At 37.7% G+C, this 23775-nt stretch overlaps 1 protein-coding gene and 1 pseudogene across 3 annotated transcripts; both read left to right on the top strand.

Moving 5' to 3' along the window:
• The first annotated feature begins 473 nt into the window (after nt 1-473).
• On the top strand, nt 474-12015 carry LOC103700984 (aldehyde dehydrogenase 22A1-like). Of its 2 annotated transcripts, XM_008782900.6 has the most exons (14): nt 474-924; nt 1034-1077; nt 1601-1702; nt 3119-3246; nt 3642-3764; nt 5518-5671; nt 7461-7564; nt 7654-7732; nt 8415-8510; nt 8670-8807; nt 9534-9749; nt 9833-10024; nt 11539-11682; nt 11758-12015. In XM_008782900.6, the coding sequence occupies exons 1-14, from the start codon at nt 813-815 to the stop codon at nt 11899-11901; spliced, it is 1776 nt and encodes a 591-aa protein (XP_008781122.4). In that variant the 5' UTR covers nt 474-812; the 3' UTR covers nt 11902-12015. The 2 variants fall into 2 exon arrangements, with proteins under 2 accessions (XP_008781122.4, XP_088558773.2); XM_088702647.2 differs by lacking the exons at nt 474-924; nt 1034-1077 and adding an exon at nt 1197-1433.
• Nucleotides 12016-15317: 3302 nt separating this feature from the next.
• On the top strand, nt 15318-23375 carry LOC103700986 (DEAD-box ATP-dependent RNA helicase 24-like; annotated as a pseudogene). The gene is made up of 6 exons (XR_016396137.1): nt 15318-15939; nt 18735-19963; nt 20404-20440; nt 20575-20962; nt 21147-21210; nt 22336-23375. The product of XR_016396137.1 is annotated as a DEAD-box ATP-dependent RNA helicase 24-like (transcript).
• The last annotated feature ends 400 nt before the right edge of the window (nt 23376-23775 follow it).

The raw sequence follows: 23775 nt of genomic DNA, 5'->3' as shown, positions 1-23775 counted from the left end.
TAAATTCACTATTCGCATATATATTTTTATAAATTATTCTTATCACACGTCTAGCTTTGATGTTATATTTTTTATATGCGTATCCTTATAAATATCTAAAATTATATATATATCCTCTCAAATTTACTATATATATATTATAAATTATTTTTTTGACAAATATTTTTTATTAAATTAAAAATATTTTAATTATTTTAATTTTAAATAGCTTATTTCTTGGTGCGTGCTGCCATTCTAAATATATATATATATATAAAATTTGCCACCTGCCGCAAGTCCTAGGCTAGAAATCTGCCTGCAATCTGCCGGCGTCGGGCTGTCTTTGCTGCGCTCTGACCGCCAACGGGTCAGCCCGCAGGCCCGAGGGGTACTGCAGTAATTCAACAAAAAAAATCTACTATTGGCTCGTTTCTACGACAAAAGATTTAAAGAAAAGAAAATATAAATACTTTTCGCTTCTTTGGTTTCTGCTCACTCTTACGGTCTACTGCTACTGAAGTATATGGGAAAAAAACAAAAACCTTGGTAGGTGATCGAAATTGCTCATATGTCTCTCCAGTTTACCATTTCTGCCACTGCTTCCACTCCTTTCTAACCCTCCTCTCTTGGAGAGTGGCTTTCAGAGCAGGGACTAGAAAAAGACTGGAACAAAGGAAGATAACAACGCATATAGGCGCTTTTCTAACCCTCCTCTTTTTAATATCCTTGCCTCGATTTCCCGGCAACCCAAAATCCAAACCCTAGTTTTTTTTTTCCCGTAAAACCTTCTAGCCGGATTCCAGAGCTCCGTTGGTCTCATCCGAGCTACGGCAATGGCGTTCTGGTGGCCATTACTCGTCCTCGGGATCGCCTTCGCGGTCTGCCGGTTCTTGCTCATGCTTATCCCCCCCAACGTCCCATCCATCGAAGTCGACGCCTACGATGGTACTCCGAAACTGATCTTGTCGCTGCTCTGCTCTTTTTGTGTCTTTTTGTTGATTTCTTGGTCCTCTTGGGGAATTTTTGAGGGTTAATGAGCTCGAATTCGTGGCAGTGTTGGAAGATGGGAGCCAGACCAAGGAGAACAGCTACATTTATGTGAGTAGCCCCTGGTGCTGCTTGATTGTGTTGTTTCTAGGGTTTCTTGTTTTGATCGCGTTCTGTTTGGTTGATTCGGATGATCTTATAGCATTTCTTGTAGTTTCGAAGATTCTGTGCTCTTTGACGGAAATAGAAACATCGGATAACAAAGAGATGAGGATCTGAACTGAGTTGAGCTCTCACCAAAGGAGGAAACGAGATTAAACTAGTAAAAGTGACAATGTGGCTGTTAGCTGGTTCCTTGCCGGAAATTTATGATCGGGAGTATAAGATTGTTGTTGACCGGGGTTGATACCTTTTGCATCTTTAGGATTTTGGTCGCTTTGATATTACTGGAATTTAGCAGTTGCTCAGTATGTGAATTTATTGTTTGATGCAAATTTAATGTTTTTGGTCTCCTAATGTTCATTTCTTCTGAATGTTCTTGGTTGTATTGAGTCTCTATTTGGAAGTGTTAATGCATCAAAATGGGTTACCTGAATGTCTATTTTTTTGAATTTGTTTGTTTGACCTGTTGTAGATACCACGAAAGGGAAAAATGGCGCAGACTGACAAGGTTCAGTGCTATGAGCCAGCAACGATGATGTACCTGGGGTATTTTCCGGCACTGACACCTGATGAGGTTGTTGATAGTGATTTTTTTCATCTCTTGATATTCATAACTTGATTTAATGAGCTTTACTTTCTAAGTTATGCTTGTAGTTTTGATGGACGTTTGGAAAGAGAATCAGAATAACTTTGCAAAATTTCTGTCACAAGAAAATCAACTGTAGAACAGATCTAATCCTCATTTAAACTCGTAGATGGATTTAACAGAAAAGCTGCCCATACATTGCTTGGACTGGACCCAACCCCTTTTTTTTAAAGAAAAATCCTAATATTTTTTTCTTGATTTCTCATTTAGAAATATATTCTGTTTTATCTTGTAACAGTTTTCAATTGAGAATAAAATGGAGGGCACCATTACCTTCTTCAACTATGAGTATTCCACTTTTTATGGGCCATGTATTTGGGTTTTTGCTGTTTCCATTTTTTCTTTTAGGTGCCCAATCAGTTCATCAATTTCATGATTTTTTATTAATCAAAAAGCAACACTACGGCACAGATTATTTGTAACTATTCTTATCGAATGTTTCATTGCCATGGTAGGGTAACTGATAAAGGGGCAAGAGACATTATATAAGTGTTGCAGGAGGATACATAGGAAGAGAAGATTCTTGATGTCTATACGAAGTTGCCCTTCTTACGCTCATCTAGTTACATTAGGGTGACTTGGAACATGTTTCCCTTGTTGGGGGATATATGGAAAAAGGGAATTAATGATTGCTGTATTGTTTGTTTCTTGTGCAGTTGTGCAGCAATGTTATTAAGACCTTTTACTTTAATAATGCCTGACATATAAGATGGGATTAGGCTTGTCATTTCTGTTTATTCTCCATCAGAGAAAGCATGTTTGGATTTGATGATAATCAAGGTTGTCTTCAGTGGAGACACATCAGTAAATTAATTAAGAGCTGAACATTAGTCATGCAGTATTATCTTCAGCATAGGTACAACCCACCAAACTGGTGTTGCATTGTGATGGTTATCACTTTTTTTCCAGCCACATTAGCTAAAACTTTCATTACTAGCTCTATCTTTTGCTGGCATTTTTTTTTTTTGGTTCTTTTAGTAAATCTCATGTTTTGGACAACTGTATATGTTTTTAATTGAAAGTGTTTAGGAAATGTCTATTGGCCTGATATGGTGATGCCAATAACATATATAATATGGATATGTGATAATCATCCTATATGTAGCTGGTTATTCAGATGCAAAAATGGACGAGCCTAATGTTGCAACCAAAATAGTCATTGACATCTACATAAGCTAATATCTTCCTCTGTATCTCATGAATATCATATCTTAGTTCTTTATCTGTTTCCTTAAAATATTATTTCTTTTGTCTTTGCAGTCACCCTTTTCCTTGATTTTTGAATTTTTTTTCCAAATTTTATTGTTCAAAAGTGCCAAGTGTGGTTAAAATCCATTTGAATAGGTTAAGGAGCATGTGGCACAAGCCAGAAAAGCACAAAAGATATGGGCACAGAGTAGCTTTAAGCAAAGACGTCAGTTTCTGCGAATCCTTCTGAAATACATCATTGAGCATCAGGAGCTTATATGCGAGTAAGGACTATAATTACATTTAGAACTCTTCTTGTCGTGGTTTGATTTTGAATGTGTAGCTCAAGTGTCTCTTCTTGAAATAGAACTATAGATGTTCAGGGGCTTCAACCCTTGATTGTTTCCCAAAATAATTGAGACTGCAGGAAGACCTTTCCATTCGCATGTGTTCAAATAATTCTTTGGATCTCTGTGTCAGCTGTTCTCTTGTTGATAAACGTAACCTTCTTGGATATTCAATTTGGGTTATGAATGCCTTCTTTATTTACAAATTAATGCATTAAAAACCTTTATTTATTCTCTATCTATCTGTATGTGTGTGTGTGTGTGTTTTTATGTCAATGCCAAGGTATCTATATCAAAGATGCAGAAATTTGATTTTTGTTTATGTTACATAGAATATCTTCTCGGGATACGGGAAAAACAATGGTGGATGCTTCATTAGGAGAGATTATGACAACATGTGAGAAGATCACTTGGCTTCTAGCAGAGGGTGAGAAGTGGCTAAAGCCTGAATACAGGTTCAGTGTAAAATCTGGTTCCAATTCAAAAATGCATATGTAGAAGTTTTGTTGGTAATTATCTGCTTCCAGTCTTACCACCTATTTGATGCGTTGTTTACATCAGTTCACATGACAATTAACATCATTGAATTGAGGTTTGCACTAAGTAAAAAACCTGTTTCTGTGACTTCATAGTTGCGATTTTTCTTCTTTTCCACTAAATTGCTGGCTTGAAATTAAATTATAAGCCATATGTCCCCATATTGAGTAATTATTCAAAAGTGGCTATAGGCTCAAAGCCAGCACAATATTTTAAAATTCTTGGGGATTAGAGACCACATGAAGACAGCCTAATCCATATAATCTTTCATTTTGGCATCATGAAGATTTGCTCAGAGAATACTAAAGAGTGAGTTGCATTCTGTTTTTTAACAAGGTTGCATGGAGGGGACTGGAAGCATACTTATCTATGTGTTGTGAACTTACTTGAGAAATGCCCCATCTCCTGCTGAGAAGACTATGAAACCACGATCCATTTTATGTCTTCTAAGATGGTTCCCTTATTTTCTGCATCTCTAGGATTCTGCTGTTTCTTTCTCCTCAAATTGTCCGCCATGCTTCGCAGTAGATAAACTGGTAAAAGACAAAGGTCAAATGAAAAGGGAATAAAAGGAAGGATATAGGTAAATCTGAACTCCTAAATAAATTGATTTATGATTAGATCTGGTGGCGACCTGCCCTTGTCCCTACATGTTACAGGCTATTGTTGCATTAGAAGGAAACCTAAGTTTGGTGCTTGCATTGAATAAATCTGCACTTGTATAGACATAAACATAGAACACATAGGCACTCACTTGTCCTTGCAGTTTTATTCAAATGGAGAAATATTTGTTGTCTCAAAATTAACATCGGACTAGCACATTTCTTTACAATTGTACCAACCTTCAGGTGGAGTAAAGATTATACATTCTTTACTACCATATATATGTTTTCTGGGACAATGAAAAAAAGATGGCAGTATGTGTGATAATGGTATGACTATGTCCTGCTAACTATTGTGGATATCTATGATATATTTGATATAGATACACTAGTGCTAACAGTAGTTCTGCCTGTCCACCACTAGGACTGCATCCGTCGCTGATACTTATCGGGATGTACTAGATTTATATATTATAGATGCCATCTCCCATGCAAGTAGTAGAACCATTTTCCGAACTTTTAGTGTTACAACCATATAATACTCCTGATGGCAGTTCATATCTATTTATGAACATTATTTCACGTCTTTGATTTTGGATATTGACCATCAACCCCTGTATTCAAAGTAAATGCACATTTTCTTGCAATTCTACCTACAGGAAAGATCATACATTGCATAATATATTAAACATATTCATGCAATTGGTCATCTTTGAGTTTGTGCTTCTATTTGCTTAGTGTCTGCTTGGTTTCTTGAAAAATGCTAGACCGACAAAATGACATGAACACATATACATACAGGCAAATGAAGGAAAGGAAAAAATACATTTGCTTGTGTTTTGTATCCACATCTGCATACGTGCACACACATCACACTTTTGTTTGTTTCATGTATGTAGTGTCGCATACAATTCATCAAGGGTCATGAAAATAGTATTCCAGATGCCGAGATAATTATAGTTGTTTTCTCCATTCTAAGAAGTAAAATGAGCTCTTGAATTAGTGGAATAAGTAAATGTATTTGAATCTTAATATTTTAAGTTTTGTTTCAAACTTCACTGGTGTCCAGATCTTCTGGAAGATCGATGTTACACAAGAGAGCAAAGGTGGAATTTTATCCTCTAGGAGTGATAGGGGCAATTGTTTCCTGGAATTATCCCTTTCACAATGTTTTCAACCCAATGCTAGCTGCAGTCTTTTCAGGAAATGCTGCAGTTATAAAGGTATCTTACGTCAATTAGGATTTATTTCTGCCCCTGATTTAAGCTAGTTTCTCATGAAACTTCTGCATAATAAAGGAAATTCCTAGGTATTGTCTCATTTCTCATTATGCACTTATGATGGAAGCATTCTTTACCTTGGGATATTAGCCTACTTTTATCTGTTTTGAACGATTATTCTGCTGCTGGACTTATGAATAAAATTTTCTATGCAAGATCTCGGATTGATTTGTTCTTGAAGGAGTATGTGGCATGTGGAAATTCAAAACCAGCTTATCTCTAATATCGGACCATCTTGCTGGAAGATGTGTTAAAAAATAACCTATCTATGAATTCTAAATTTAGGAAGCAAGCACCAAAGGTGAATATAAAGGTCCGCAGTATTGGAACCGACGCGCATGCTGGTAGGCTGGTGGTATGGTATGGTACCATGCCATGCGGTTCTGGTGGGAACCGACAAGGGAGGAGGAGAGGGAGAAGGAGAAAGAGGAAAGAGTGAGAGGGAGGATAAGAGGGAGAGCGAGAGAGGGTGACGGATGGGAAGAGAGGCGGAGGGAGGGGGAGAGGGAATAGAAAAGAGGGGAAAAGAAAGAGAGAGAGATGGAGGGAGGGAGAGGGAGAGAAAGGGAGGGGGAGTGCGGCGGAGAGCGAGAGAGGCGGAGGGAGGAGGGATAGAGGGCTTTCGAAGCCCTCTCTTCTCTGCAGTGCCAGAATAGGGGCAGAGATCCTATTTTGAAATGAAACAACTTCACTTAAAAAAATTCAAAAAAATAAAAATAAAGGGGCGAAGCCCCTATTTCATTTTAGAACAGTCTCTGCCCCTATTTTGGCACCGCAGAGAAGAGAGGGCTTCGAAAGCCCTCACCCCCCCCCCTCGCCTTCCTCGCTCTCCGCCCCTCCCTCCCTCCCTCCCTCTCTTCACCAAGTTCTTGATTTGAAGGCTAGAACTGTCCCGATCAGCCTCCAGTATGGCTCAGTGCGCCCGAACTGGGCCGTTCGGCATGGTACTGGTGACATTGAACATTGTCTAGTACCAATTTTTTAGTGGGAAATATACCTATTTAAATAGATATTTTTTATTACAGTGCTGGAGCTGCTGAGATACTTATTTGAGAGTATTTATCATCATGCTGAACCGGGGATAGCTAATAATGTGCACAGCAGAGAAAATTGGCTTGGTTTGGGCCTTTTTTTCAGATTAAGAGATCAGTTTGGCCAGGCTTTTGCATGATTCGCTGCCTGCTGATGATGATGACCTTGTCCACTCAACAATTCTTCTTACTTTTGATGAGATTGAGATAGGGGTGAAAAAAACTCTACCTGCAGTGCTCTGATTGATCTTTGTATTGGATATAGACAAATTTGTGTTTAATTTCAGTTTCTCATTTGTTTGGTTAGTTCTACATATCTAGGCCTATTACTGCTGTTTTACATTTGAGCCAGAAACCTGATATTGTTGGTCAGAATTGCATATTTTCAGATCATCCAGTCCTTGCTCATGCAGAAACTAAAATGCAGATGGCATATTCATTGCTAGTTTTATTGTCTCTATTTACATGACTATGCTGGAGTGGCGATCTAAAATATCTTTATCGTAAATTTCATTTATTAATGCATTTCCAAAAAAGTAGGCATTCAAATCTGGAACATTACTAGCACCAACATGGATGTTCTCCACTGCAGAAATATGTTTAATGATATTCCTAGTTGGAGTTTTATCACCCCTAAGTATCATTCCTTAGTAATTTTTGTTCATGACCTCATATCCGATTGAATTGCATTCTTTTAATAGGTTTCAGAGCATGCAAGTTGGTCTGGGTGCTTTTATTTTCGAATCATTCAAGCAGCTCTTGCTGCTGTAGGAGCGCCGGATAATTTGGTTCATATATTAACAGGGTATACATGGACTTTCAGAATTCAAGTTTGTGCTGCAGTTGAATTATTAGGAAATTGTTTGATAATATAGTTTTACTTTTCCTTTGCAGATTTGCAGAAACAGGACAGGCTCTTGTATCTTCAGTTGACAAAATCATTTTTGTTGGATCACCTGGAGTGGGCAAGATGGTATTGCCTACAGGATGTCCTGGCTAGTTTCCTGGTTGTTAATGGTTTTTAATTATCTGATGTTCTTCTGAACCATTGAGTTAGCCAAAGCTTCCTTAAAAATTACTTTTGATGCCCACAGTTTCAATTTGTTCATTTGTGATCATTAATTTTGATAATAAAGAAATGGCATTCTCATCATGCTGCTGCAGTTCTCAAAAATAACTGACTTCAGAGTTCTATGAAGGTGGAAAATATGTTTTCTGTAGCCAAACATTTGCATGTTATGCTAATTGAAAACCAGTGGAGTTTAAGTTGAGGGTATCTCACTACATCTTTACAAGTATTTGATTCCATTTCTTTTTCCTCTTAGTTTCAGAACCACTTAATTTATGTAGTTCTGGGCTGGATAAAGGAGGGGAAGAGCTTCAAGGGTACAAAAACCTAGTTTTAGCCGTATCTCATGTTTCGCGATCCCTCAGAGAAGGGTTATAAGATATTTAACAGCAAAGAATGTAGTTTTTTTTTAAAAAAAGAAAAAGTTAATCTCATTAATGTAACCCTCACAGAGTTGTTTGGGCTCAATAGGCTAAGGGCTGTGGAACACCTGAGTGGTCATGATTATGAACTGTTGATTTGTTTACTTTTCCTATTCATGTCTTTATTTGCTGGATTTTCATATTTATTTTTTCATATATTACAGATCATGCAAAAGGCTTCAGAGACCTTGATACCTGTCACCCTGGAGCTTGGTGGAAAAGATGCATTTATTGTGTGCGAGGATGTAGATGTGCCTCATGTATTGATGTTTCCTTCTTGTTAAATTGTACTATTTGTATTGGCTGTATTCTATTGTATTTTCTCTTTTAAAATAAAATCTGTATTATGTTTTGTTATGTGAAGCAACCTTTGAAGAGTGCCACTGATCTGTTGCTTGACATATTTTTTCCATTTGTAGGTGGTGCAAGTTGCAACTAGAGGTGCTCTCCAATCTAGCGGACAAAACTGTGCTGGTGCTGAAAGATTCTATGTCCACAAAGACATCTATTCTACTTTTGTTGCTCAAATAGTCAAACTTGTTAAATCCATTTCCGTTGTAAGTGGATCCGTCTAGCTTAGCTGATGTTAAATTGTTCTACATCATATGTTCTAAAGATGCCCGACTGCAAATTAAACCACTTATACTAACGTGAAATGTAAGTCAATAATTGAAGCCATCAATATATTTATTCACAATATTCTTGAGAGAGATGACTGTCAGGCAGTATATGCCCTATTCATACTTTCTAATAACACCAGCCTTCCTGCAACAGTAGTTTACCACAAAAATATTGTACGTTGGTTTGCTTCTGAAGTGGTTTCTGAAGAAGTTAATGATATGAGGAGATTGGAAGAATGTTTCCAGCTACTTGATTTAGTTATCTTGATTTCAGTGAACTTCAATTTGAATTATCTTTATTTTCTTTTGTTTTTCCATTTTTTGCAGGTCTTTGTACTCGTAGATAATGAGTTAGAAAGACAAAAATTGCTACTAAATAACTTTATGTCATTACTCCTGCGATAACAAGATGCTAACCATTTTTTGTGTTTTGAAAATTGGATTTGTTCATCATTTTCTTGGATTTACCTGTCTTCATCACCACAGGCACATAAGATTCCTGCGAGTCAATGCTTCTTCATGTAATATAGTCAGTGTCTACATTTTCTAGACCATATTAAATCTGCGGATGGTTGAATTAAGCTTGTGCTTGTTTGTTGATTGAAATGTTGAATTTAAAATAAAATTGAATTTCATCCTTAATTGACCATCTTGTTTGTGTAGGGTCCACCACTAGCTGGCAGATATGATATGGGCGCAATATGTATGCAAGAGCATGCTGAAAAACTTCAAAATCTGATGAATGATGCGCTGGAGAAAGGGGCGGAAATTGTTTGTAGGGGAAGCTTTGGCAATTTGGGAGAAGATGCAGTTGATCAGTTCTTTCCTCCAACTGTTCTGGTGAATGTTGATCACTCCATGAAATTGATGCAAGAGGAGGTAGCTGAGAAATTGTAAAGCTTTTAAAAAATTAGTTTTTCCATGCAATGTTCTTCGTAAAGTCATATTTGATTGATCTGTAGGCTTTTGGACCAATCATCCCAATCATGAAATTCAGTTCTGATGAAGAGGCTGTTAAACTTGCAAATGACTCGAAATACGGACTTGGTTGTGCCGTGTTTTCTGGCAACCAGAAGCGTGCCATTGAAATAGCTTCCCAGTTGCATTGTGGAGTTGCAGCAATCAATGATTTTGCATCAACATATATATGCCAGGTAACTGAAAGATGCAGTCTGTTATGTTGGCCTTGTTTCCTGGGCTAGATACAATTCTGAATCTCGTGATCCATTCACAATGCTATATTCATCTATAACTAAGCACAGTAAAATTTTCTTCTAATAAATTATGCCTTGTCATTACAATTTGGGTTCAGCAATATGGTCCTTATTCACCAATTATTTCTGTTAAGTGTTACCTCTGATGTATTGCTTTTTTTTTTTTTTTGGTAGAATTAGCTTTTTTGCATGCTTTTACTCCATTCAATGTGGTTACGCTTGTCTTTCTGCTATCAAAGTTTAGTAGTATAAGTTGTGGTTTATCAACAAGTTAAAAAAATTGTGCAAAACAGAACAAATTAAAGTTACATACGTGGTATTTTATTTTAAGTATGTTATTCTGCAGGATGTTCCTCATTTCAAATATTTCTTTTAAGACTCAGTGATTTTGTGATATAAGAACCCATTATAAACTTTGTTTTTCCACTCTTACTCGAAATATGTCATGCTATCAGAAGGTAGCATTATTGGTTACACTTGCTTTAATGTTAGTCTGGATATGCCATTGCTTAGATACAGGGATTTCAGCTTCCATCAGATTTTTGGAATCCAAATATTTTTTCTGCTGTCTACGTTGTATCTATTTTATCAAGTCACGTGAACTGTTCATGCAAATCAGTAGGTTGTTGGTTTATAGCTGTGGCAATCCTGGGTTGTTAATGTAGATGTGTGCTGTTGGCCCCAGAAAATTCATCTGTTGGACATCTGATTTAACCATGAGACTCTTTGTATGGTTTCCATTGAAAAGCTTTGTATGACGTAGGGCAGAGGGAGAAGAAGTAGGAGGAAAAGTAGAAGAAGAGAGAAGAAGGCAGAGGGAGAAGAAGAAGTAGGAGGAAAAGTAGAAGAGAGAAGAAGGCAGAGGGAGAGAGAAAAGACGAATTTTCAATATTATGTAATCTCAATAATATAAGCTGTATTATCAATTAATATAGTAATGGATTTATATGGACAGCTCAAAACCCTAATGACAGCCTGCAGAAAATTAAAATACTAGAGTCCTCATAAAATTCTAATTCTAGAATCCACAAAATTCTAGTCCTAGAGTCTACATAAAAATAAAATTTTCTAATTCGCAAATAAAATAAAATTTTTTAATTTCTATATTTGCCCTTAACAGAAGTGCTCATTCTTATTGGACAGTCCTCTGTTACTATTGATGCATTGCATACCAAAAATTCCTCTATAAATGTGCCAATGGCAAGTGGTTGATCAATATGGCAAATGATTTGGACTTAGAACAGGCGTAAGGGTATCATATTTGGTTTCCCCTGTGCAAGTGTTCTCTCCATAGTTTTAACATGGAAGTGACGTATTGTTCTTCACCTGTAGCTCTAGGCCAGTTAATGATCTTACATGGCTGTAAAATCTAGTTTAATTTCCCTCCATTACACTCAGGAATATCTAGCAGTCAACACCACTGGCTGCTTACTTATTTTCCCTCTTCAATGTAGTCTTTGCCTTTTGGTGGTGTAAAGCACAGCGGTTTTGGAAGATTTGCGGGTGTGGAAGGGTTGCGAGCTTGCTGTCTTGTTAAGTCAGTAGTTGAGGACAAATGGTGGCCGTACATTAAAACAAAGATCCCGAAGCCCATCCAGGTCTGCTATTAGAAAACTTGCCCCAAATAAAGTGTGGTGTCTATTTTACTAATGCACTTTTTACTTGTTTACTAGTACCCTGTTGCGGAGAATGGCTTCGAGTTTCAGGAATCACTTGTTGAAGCTCTTTATGGCTTGAATGTATGGGACAGGCTGCGGGCACTGGTCGATGTGTTGAAGATCCTTTTAGAGCAGAACTCCGCTTCTAGGACTCTTTAGAAAGGGCACTGAGAAGGTATATGAAATTTGTATGATTTGCTTCTACGTATTATGTGCAATTATACAAAAGATCTTTTAATCCTTAAATACACTGCCTTTGCCCAGCTTTGAACATCTTTTTTGACCTGTTTTGATGTAGATGTGATTGACTCACACCTATATGCGAGAATCTGTCATGTTTCTACTTACACCTAGATCTCATAGAGGGTTTTTTTGGTACATGGATGTTGTATAGGTTCATCATCTTGAACCGAATGGGAAAGAGATGCCTAATTTGAGATACCGTTCTTCCACAGACACTTGACAGCCTTAACCTTATTAGAGTATTTGTTATTTTGTAAGATTAATCTGCATTTACTTGCATCTCTGGTTAAGGTGAACATCATTCTCCAAAGTTAGATAATTTGGTCATCTGGTTTGGGTGAAAAGGAAAATCTAACTCATCTATGACTGACATACACATTGGTCAGTTTGCATTGTTCTGTGCTGTTGATGCAGAGCATGGCATCATACTCCAAGCATTAGGAATGCTGCATAAATATATATCATTGTTAGAGTGGCACTGAATAGTGATGGAAACAATCACTATCTGATATTTGCAATATTTCAAGGTTTTTAATACCTCTAATTTTTTACTACAATTTCTAGATAATAATGTTTAGATGAAAAAATGTTGTGTTCTTTAGAATTTATTGCTGTTATAAGCTGGCATGCCCTGTTATGAAAGGTTGACAGCATGTAATGGATAATATGGGAGAGCAAATTCTTAAATAAGTTTAACTAAAAATAATTAAGATTCTGAAAATCTTTGGCTTTGTACTTCATTGAATCGTATGATAACTGTTGTGTTTAGTGCTAATAACAACAGAACTGCAGTTCTAAGTTGACAATTTCGGTCCTGTCCACGACTTGTGGAGTTAAAAATTCGGATGCGTGGATTTATATAAAATTACCTTGTTTCTCAAAAGACTACATTGAAGCATCTCGTATGAAGCACCCACAACCACGCCAATTAGCTCCAATCTTGGTCTGAATTGGTGTGATGTATATGAGGTGGTTGGTAGTGGAGGAGCCTCGGAGAAATGTTAAGGTTGGTCCACTGTGGGGATGATGGGGGTAAAGACTGTAAAGTTATATACCGTATGATTCCCTTCAAATCGGTAAAAAATCTGCAGGATGCCCCATTTTTTATGGTTGATTGTTAAGTTTGCAAGACAGGACACGCAGGCACGAGGAACTATGAGCGGGCACTTGACAGGTTCCATTTTTTCCTTGAATTCATTATAATCGAGATTTAAATCTATAATACTTCTAAATGCAAGTAGTTCAGGTTTTGATGGTCTTGGATAAATGTCTGAACTATCCTCCAGTCTGATCAGAATCTCATACTCTTATTACATTAATTAGCTCGTATGAATAAAAATTATACAAAAGGTGGCTCACATAAATAAGAATCATACACAAGGAGTAATACCAGCCATATCTAAACAATCTTTGTCCAAGTTTAATAATAACACCATAGGTGATTACCTGATTATTATTCATCGTATGTGATGTTGATGATGGGTTTTATTGCAATCCTTTATGATTATATTATTTATATTTGTTTTTATTGTTGTATTTCATTGAAAATTTAATTTATATTTAAATAACATTTAACTTATATTTATATTTAAAGGAAGAAAATATGGATAAACTAATATCCAATTTATATTCATATTTGTTTAAAGCAAATATTGATATGCTTAATATCCAATTTGTACCGTACTATTTTAGAACAAATATAGATATAGATTTTGGTATTTATTTAATATTTATACTTTATATTTATATTTATTAAAATATAGATATAAATATGGATATATTATTATTTTATCTATATTCGATTCATTTTTAGCCTTACATTCTACAAATTTGGGAAATGAGTAACATCAGTGGCAAAAAAATTGGGAAATGAGTAACATTAGTGGCAAAAGAAAACAGGCCACCCCCCCACTCCCCCCCCCCCCCCCCCCCCCCAACAATCCAATTTCAATTAATGAAACCACCATTTAGTCAGGTTTTTTACAAATACCCCAAGGATTCTCTGTTTTTTCTTTTTTTGGTACAAAAGCATCCCCAATAATGCCGTTAAAATTCCCTTCCACTTCGCTCATTTGGTTCCATTGGGTCTCTGGCCCTTCCCATTCTCCTGCAGTGCACCATTGCAAAAGTTTTCGCCCACAAAATTGATAAATTAATAATCTCACTATCATATCCCTTTTAATAAGGTAATTTATGGCAGTATTTTAAAACCCAAAAGATGATACTTATATTCATTCGCTTATTCAATTAAGTAAAAAACAATAAAAGATTTCGTTTTACAAATATTGCATAGTATTTTTCTCCTCCCGTTCCTCCTCTTTCTCTACTCTTTCTTCTATCCAAAGCATCCTTCGAAAGAGGTGGCCAAGCTAAATGTTGGCCCTTCATGATGCACGAATCGAAGGGATCACTGCTGCCAAAGGGATTGTCACGGTTGGTGCTCTGCACAAATTTATCTCCTCCACAGGGGACGAGGTTTTGAGTTCAAATTCTAGTGCCGCTGCTACAAGGGCTTGGACGGTGATTTGAAAAGGCAAAACACGCTGAGGGCCGCGTGAGACGTGCTCGGCATATGTTATGGACTAATTCAATCATACTTAAGGATGATTCGGCCATGATAATTAGTTGAATTCAGGATGGCAATAGCGGCGGTGAAGGATGCTACCTTTTGTTTCGAATCTATAATCAGCGGCGGTGTGGCCTTCCAAGCTAAGCACGTATTCAGATAAGCTAACAGTGTCGCGGCCTAAGTGGTCTTATATGTGTGTTGGAAAAAAAAAAAAAAGTTACTTAGAGCGCTCCAAAATTTATTATTTTTTATTCTTGTTGGATATACCTGTGCTGAAACGGTATAAATCACCCATTGTAGCTATATATATATATATATATATATATATATATATATATATATATATATATATATATATATATATATATATATATATATATATATATATATATATATATATATATATATATATATATATATATATATATATATGAAGCTCCGATCCGACCTCCTTTTGGCCCGGTCTGGCCGCTCCGGCTGACCCGATACCACCGGTCCATTTTTATTAAAACAAGGCCGGTCGGCCCGCTTCAATCATCCTCGCCTGGAGGCAGGCAACGATATTGACGCATGGTCGGTCAGCGAAGCGCCAACCCGAACTCCGGCTCCTCTCGCTCTTCCCTCCGGGGTCTCTCCAATGAAATCCCACAAAATAGAAGGCCTTTCTAGGGCTGCTCCTCTTGATCCCCTCTCCAGTCTCCTAGAAACGATCCAGAGCTAGGTTTTCTCCAACCTCGTCCTCTCCCCCAACTCCAAGCCCTAATCCTGCTGTTGTTCTTCGCGAGCGAGCTCGAGATCGAAATTCGGGTTCGAAGGCTTCGGCATCAACCGGCCGGCGACCTACAGCTTCGAGCGATCCCAAGCGCCGCAGCGCCTCTACGTCCCACCTTCCTCTCGCCGCGGCGGGGGGCTCGACAGCTATGAGGACCACGACCTCGACAACATCGACTACGACCAGTCCGACGCAACCGACCGCCGGCCCGACGCCGGTGACGGCGACGGCGAGATCGACCCCCTCGACGCCTTCATGGAGGGCATACAGGAGGAGATCCGCGCGCCGCCGCCGCCCTCCGCGAAGCCAAAGGACAAAGAGGACAACTACCCGGACGACGAGGAGGACGACCCCGTGGAGAGCTTCTTGAGGGCCAAGAAGGACGTTGGCCTGACGCTGGCATCGGAGGCACTTCGCGCCGGGTATGATTCGGACGAGGAGGTGTATGCTGTGGCGAAGGCGGTGGATGCCGGGATGATTGAATATGATTCGGATGATAACCCGATTGTTGTGGATAAGAAGAAGATTGAGCCGATTCCAGCGTTGGATCATAGCGCTATAGAGTACGAGCTGTTCAACAAGGATTTTTAAGAAGAAAAGCCTTCAATTTCAGGTAAGTTGGTGCCATTTTCTACTGTTTGATTGTTGGGTTCCTATTTGTCTATATTCTTGCTTATACTGCTGCGTGTTTTTTTTTTTTTTGGCCAGTCCGAACTTGTTTTCTCTTTGCTTGTGTGCTGGTGGGTTCTTTTCCTATGAGAGTACTTGATGACTTCTATAGGAGTTTAACTTGAACACAGCGAAACATGTTTTCGTGCTCAACACCTAAAGACATGCTTGCTTACCATTTCTGGAAATGTTGCCATATAAATTATTAGCCTTCATATGTGTTTTGGCGTGTTATAATAACACTAAAAATTTTCTTTGTTCTGGGTTGAGTAGATTGTGGACAAGTCATGATTTTACTCTCCTTTATGTTATATTGTGCTTCTATAATTTTCTTCAACCATATATACCTCTTAAGAATCTTGGTTTATAGCTATAAGAAAAAAGATAATCAATGAAAAAAAAGTGGCATCTTGGATATGATCCTAGCTGCTCACATGCAGCTCAGGTTTAGGAGAGAAAGGATATTGGTACCAAGGAAAGGGAGAAGAGAAAGGAGAGGAGATCTGGCTAGCCTCTCAGTGATCCGGCCTCCTCCAAGGATATTGGTACCAATATTGGCACGACACACCAGTCATTGACTAAAAAACATATCAATATTCATTTAGGACCAGAAAAAGGTTAAAAAGAAATTGAACAAACCAAAAGAACAAAAGAAAAGAAAAGGGCATGGTGGTACGGTACCACAATGCTAGACGGGATGTTAGTGTATTGCTACCATCCTGATTCAGGACAAAAAAGTACGGGGCGAGCCTGGATGGTCTTGTCTTGATATCATTCCAATCCAGGACAAAGCAGTATGGACCTTGCTACAAGATGGTGGAGTTGCGAAGTGTTTAAATGATGAAGCATATGAATGCTCTTTCTGCCATTTCAATCACAATAATGACATTAATGATGAGTTGATCCTTATCACATGCTGAGCTTCCCATATTTTGTAAAATGCTGCTTTTTAATTTCTTTATCTTTTTTTTCCCCATTTTAATTGGATATATGTGAAGTGGTGACACAACTTTTGGGAGGGTTCACATAGGCTGACAGCCAGTTGTAGAATTCCTAATGCTTGGTTAAGCCTTCTTGATTGGACTTATTTTTCACATTTGTGTGGTTAAGCTTTCTTGTTGGTTTCTCTCTCAAGAACTTTAAATTGTAACGAGAAGCTTTATATTTTTGGAGCTGTTGGACTGTAGTTGTTTGGGCTACCTTGAACAATAGCATCCACCAAGATATGCAACTTAGGAAGAATTCTTAAGTAATTCTGATGCTTGTTTCTAGACTGTTTCAGGAAATAAATATCAGGCACAATCTGCAATTGACATGCATGTGCATATCATGTTAGGTAGCATATTATTCAACTGCAAATAATGTAACCTTGAAGTATATCAACTTCAGCAATATTTCATTACCTACTGAAAGTTGACATATTGAGATTATGAGGTTGAGTTATTTTTATTCTTTCCTTGTTAATGTAATGATCAAGGATGAAAGTATCGTGTGATGTACCCATGTCTTCTAGAGATTAGAACGGTATAGGCATGGTATATAGTTATCCAAAGAATATAGAATCTCAAATTATCATACATAACTATTCATGTATTGACATACATATCTACTCATGTATTATGCCATGAAAACTTAAATTTCATGATTGTTTTACACATTAAAAACATAATCTCAAAATTCATCATACGTACATACATACATTACATAAATATCTATTCATTTATTATGAACTACAGAGGAACATGTAACCCTGTTTGCACATCTAAAGGAATTTTACATGTCGTACTGGTGCAGTGGATACTATGGGTAGCTCACATAGTAAGAGTTTTGAAACAAGCTTTGACACTATGTTATACAATGGTTTCTAAGCTTCGAGAGATATGATATGAAGATATTTTATAAATACCATGTTCTTTTTGAATATTGGCTTTCAAAAGCCTCATAGAGAATAGGAGAACAATTAGGAGTTCAAGACAGTGTAAAGTAAAAAGAAAGGTTGTTCAAGATGGCCGGGTATAGGTTTGAACCAGAGAAGTAGGGTATAACTCCGCATTGTTACATATAGGCTTGTGTGTTTGGAGGTGATATTTATCAATATTGGTTGGCACACACTGTATAAAGGTACGCCAAATGGTATGGTTGGTTGGTTCGACACTTTATGGGTTGTGGTAGTTATATATTGTTAAAGGATTTCTGAAGATTTCTGAAAATTTCCAGTTGAGTTATTTTTGTTGCTTTTGCCTCGGCTGAGTTATATTTGTAGCCTTTGCCTTTCCTATTATGATTTGTACATATGGTTTATAATTTTCTTTTGTATAAGTGTCTATGATTATTCAGAGCTGTAGATATATGTGAGAGCAAGTCATGACCTTGATGATAGTATTTACTTTTAGATTGTAATCATGCAAAGGCACTTGCAGAGATGGGTTCGTAAGGGGGACCATCATAGATAACTTTAGTTTATGTGCTTTCCATGAACAAAATAAGGTACTTACCATTGCTTATTCTCTATAAATATTCTTTATATCTATCTGTTGGTTTTCTCGTAAATGACCTTTTGATTCAATCTAATGTGCAGTAACTTTGCATTCAGAGATCTGCTTGTTTAGTGATATTCTTGCTGTGAACATAATTTCTTGGCTGTGAATTTCAGTTTCTTTTGGATTTATGTGGAGATTAATGTGAATTCGATATGGGGTGAACTGCCATTGACTGTGTTCTTTTCTTCTCTACCTCCAGGGATGAGTGAGCAGGATGTTACTGAATATCGGAAAAGCTTAGCTATACGTACTTCAGGTTTTGATGCACCAAGCCCCGTTAAAGCCTTTGAGGATTGTGGGTTTTCTACTGCATTAATGAATGCTATTGCGAAGCAAGGTTATGAAAAACCTACACCAATACAATGCCAGGCTCTACCAATCGTGCTTTCTGGGAGAGATATTATTGGCATTGCAAAAACTGGTTCAGGGAAAACTGCTGCTTTTGTACTTCCTATGATTGTTCATATTATGGATCAGCCTGAACGGCAAAAAGAAGAGGGCCCAATAGGTGTAATATGTGCTCCCACAAGAGAATTAGCACATCAAATATATCTAGAAGCAAAGAAGTTTGCAAAACCTTATGGAATACGGGTTGCTGCTGTCTATGGTGGAATGTCCAAACTTGATCAATTCAAAGAACTCAAGGCAGGATGTGAGATAGTTATTGCCGCTCCAGGAAGACTGATCGACTTGCTGAAAATGAAGGCACTGACAATGTTAAGGGCAACTTACCTAGTACTTGATGAAGCCGACCGGATGTTTGATCTTGGCTTTGAACCACAGGTACGATCTATTGTTGGTCAGATAAGACCTGATCGGCAGACACTACTTTTTTCTGCAACCATGCCCTACAAAGTTGAACGATTGGCCAGAGAGATTCTCACTGATCCTGTAAGAGTTACAGTTGGGGAGGTTGGGATGGCCAATGAGGACATTACCCAAGTTGTTAATGTAATTCCTTCTGATGATGAGAAAATGCCATGGCTTCTTGAAAAATTACCTGAAATGATTGATGAAGGAGATGTTCTCGTATTTGCATCTAAAAAGACTACAGTAGATGAGATTGAAAGCCAGTTGATTCAAAAAGGGTGCAAAGTTGGAGCCCTTCATGGGGACAAAGACCAGGCTTCTCGAATGGACATTTTACAGAAGTTCAAATCTGGTACATACCATGTCCTAGTGGCAACTGATGTTGCTGCGCGTGGACTTGACATAAAATCAATCAAGTCAGTTGTTAATTTTGATATTGCCAGAGACATGGATATGCATGTCCATCGTATTGGAAGAACAGGCCGTGCTGGAGATAAAGATGGGATTGCATACACTCTTATCACACAGAAAGAGGCATGCTTTGCTGGTGAGTTGGTCAACAGTTTAGTTGCTGCTGGTCAAAATGTGTCTCCTGAACTGATGAATCTTGCTATGAAGGTAAGGTTTTGCAAACTCAGTATTTATTATTTCTGCACCAAGTGTCGAGTAAGAGCTTGTAGGTCTGTTTCTCCTTTGTTCTGTTACAGAGCCATCTTTTCTGTCTGCATCTTACACAAGTTCGCTTTCTTCTTCTATTGATGCATTCAAAATCTGCATGAATGATCCTTCTCTTTCTTTTCTTCCATATTCTGAACTTTTAGATGCACACTCCATCTCAATGCTGCTCCTTTGAACTTTGAACACGGTTCTGTGTTAATGTCTCATTTTTTTCTTTTCCTTCATACTAGTGCTATGCTAGTTGGACTCTTAGGTTCTTCTTTAGAATAAACATGAAGCTTTTGGTTTTCTAGAAACAAATAGTTGAAATAACAGGTTGCAATGCTCTTTTTTTTTTTTATTTTGCTTGAAGACTGAATCAAAATTCTTTAAAATTTCAGGATGGGAGGTTCAGGGCCAAACGTGATGCAAGAAAAGGTGAGTGTAGTGAGTGTATACTGTTGATGTATGTCAGTCTGCAAATTTAACTGTTGAGGTGATTTGTATATTGTGTAACTTTAAATTTTCAGCTTTCTTGTACTGTTTAGTAACATGATGAGAACTTTTCTCAGGTGGAAAGAAAGGGGGAAGCTGAGGAAAAGGTGCAAGTGGGCGAGGTGTACGTGGTGTTGATTACGGTCTCGGCATTGGTTATAATCCTGAGTCCGCAAATGCAACATCACAAGTTGTTCCAAGTCGATCAGCTACTGTTAATTCCCTGAGGACAGGGATGATGACACAGTATAAAAGCAATTTTGTTGCTGCCACATCGAGTCCTCAGTGTGACGGTAGAAACCAATGTAGTATATCTTCCAGTGGGAAACCAGTTCTACGCGGTTTTGTGTCTGGTGGTTTAATTAGTGGAGAGGCATATAAATCACAGCCAGCTACTTCTTTTACTCCTGCCTCTAAGTCAGGAGGAAACACAAGTGAAAATGGAAATCAGAAGAACCCTGAAAGGTTAGCCATCTGAAGTCAATTTTCACGATTTCCTCATTGCTTCCTTTTTTAATGGTTTTTAGCTGGCCATCATTATGGTTCGAAAATGTAGCTCTAGCAATATAACTATTCACAAATCACTAAAAAATTTGTTTATTTTATTATGCTTGTTGTTGTTGCTGATTATATATTTTCATCATTGCAGTTCTAGAGATAGGCCTCGGGAAAGAAAGCGACCATCTGGATGGGATCGTTAACCTTACTCCAATGTATGATTACGCTTTTTTGTTTTCCTTTTTTGATAGATCAAGACTTGCATTTATGCTTAATTTCATCATGTCTTGGTGAAGTCTTTGCTTTTGTCTATTGCTCAATAGCGGTTGATTTTCATCCCTATCTTTCCCCCTGTCACGAGGTGAGTGTTTTCTGACTCATAAACACTTGGGCAGCTCCCTGACATACCACACACCAAGGCCAGCCCTCCTAGGTCTTTCCTATGGACATACATATAATGATATAAACAAGCAGCAGTCCAGCCCCGTAGCCAAGTATGCACCTCTATGCCCCTGCCTGGCATCTCTGTCGAATTGAACACATGTGACACTCTCGAGTGCCTGCAAGCAACCTGACCCCTTGGGTCAACCGCAATGCTCATGCGCACCTCCATGCTATAGTATAGACTCTTCTTCCCAAGAGTGCTCCGCAACTCGGCACCTCTATGCCATCTCTATAGCTTTGCCCTCCTTGCTATGCCGGTCCCATCATCAAACCAAAAGCCTATGCATGCATCCCTTGCAGAAATTCAATGATAAAGTGATTAAAGTTTCATCATAAAAAATCATTGCACCATCTGGTACAATGCTTTTGTTTCCTAACGGGCATGTTGACTAACATACATAGCAATCTGTTGCTGCACCAATCTGTTTAACTTTGAAACAAAGAAAAACATATCCTGCCATTTATTGTTTTGCTGTTTGCCAACATTTTTAGATTCTGACTAGATCGAGTCACAACTTAACAATATGCATGCTGTAAAGGGTTTTCATTGAAAAGCTGCAATATTATTAACATATGAGTTCCAAATATTATATCAGTATTTTTACACCTCTTTAGCTTCGCTGATGCAAACAGGTAAAAAGGTAATGCTTGTCTTCTGTTTATTTGTGGACATTGCTTTCATAGCAGAGTTTTCCTGGAGCATAGGCAAAAAGCCAATTGGTGTTCTTCCACCTGTATGAGAGGGTATGATTTACTGATTGATTAAAAGAGGTCTGACGAAATTAATCACCACATACCTCGCCGGTCATGTGATCATTAGAGTGTTTATCGCACCTCAGGAACTTGTGGCTTAGCTTTTAAAGATCCCTTTTTTTGTTTTGCTTTTTATCCAATAGGGCAAGTGGATATTTACGCCATGAGGAAGCTTTTACGATTATCAGCTTTTACGTTCACTGAAAGATAAAATAAGAGTTTCTTTCTTTTGAATTCATGGTCAGTTCTTGCTTAATGCTAAGGATAATTTATTTGTTAAATCTTTTAGATTCATTATTTGCATTCATCATATTCACATATAGCTTCATGTGATTGTGGTAGAAATATAATTCCTTAAGTTTTGCATCTTTAATCAGCATTTACTAGTGCGTGCGTGCATAAAGACCTGACAGGATATTTGCGCTTTAACTTTTTCAAAGTGAAAGGCAATGGGTATGCAGTTAATATGCAGTTAAAACGTTTTGATTTATGTTTTACTTGGTAAATGCATTAATTGTTTCAATTTCTGATATCAATCCCCCCTCTTTCTCTCTAACATGCAGCAAATTTCTTGCTGTAGCAGCATTTCCTTTTTCATTGGTTGTAGTAGTAAATGCTATCTTTTGATAGTCAGAGACAATAGAATTACAGGATTGTTGACACCATGAAAAATGAGTGGGTATCCTCTAATTTGATTAATGTATTTAAACAATTAAGAGCTAATGCGAAGCATGATTTGCAAATTCTTCCGAAACTTTTTCCCTTGCATAGAGTGAATTCATTCTGTTACTTTCATATCTATTCTCGAACCTGTGAGGCATGGTTTGCCGCTGCATATCCAAACTTCCTTGTGATAATGCACCAGGTAACAGAGTTCTAGTTTGAGGGAGCTCTTGAAAGAAAGATAAAATCCTTCAAGACTGCAAGGTGCTGGATATTACTGTTAAGGGCAAAAATTATCTTTTAGAAATTAAAAAGGTCAGTTGCCTCTCTTTAACCATGCATGTTAGATATGTATTTGACTCTTCTTGAGCTATCCTAGTAGCTATAAAATACTTCCGAATATAGTTCTTTGTTACCTGTCCTTGGTATTTTACTGTTGTTCTCTGCTGCTTGTCTACATTGGCATTGTAATCTTTTTTTAAGGAAAAGGTAATTTTGATGCATTTTAATCAGGATTTAATCATTATTTTCTTGTAGCCCATGGTAACTTGAAAACAGAGTATTGCTGTAATTAGAGCTGCTTGCAGTATTTTTTTTGTCTGTCTAAGGGACCAACATTAATCATAGAATGGGAAAATGTGATGGTTTAAGTTCTAAACAGCAGGAAACAAGGGCTGAAACTCAGATGCAGTGATGATGATATGTAGGTGTCAATGTCCAGGTAGAAATACAGCATAAGATGATGACGTCTGGCTGCTATCAGACTAGGTGACTTCCTTCCGTGCACCGAAGTGGTAGATGAGCAGACTGGCTCATTGTTTCTTTTATTTCCTAGTAGCACTCAGTTGTTTATGAATAACAGAGATTTGCGAAGAGATCTGTTATGATTACTCGGTTTGCAGAATAATTAAAATGTCATT

The sequence above is a fragment of the Phoenix dactylifera genome, chromosome 8 (genome assembly GCF_051530095.1).
Source record: "Phoenix dactylifera cultivar Ajwa chromosome 8, Ajwa_hap1_PhDact_Kaust_v1.1, whole genome shotgun sequence".
NCBI classification, from domain to species: Eukaryota; Viridiplantae; Streptophyta; class Magnoliopsida; order Arecales; family Arecaceae; genus Phoenix; species Phoenix dactylifera.
The sequence above is the reverse complement of the archived record's forward strand: the minus strand, read 5'-3'. Positions and strand labels throughout refer to the sequence as shown.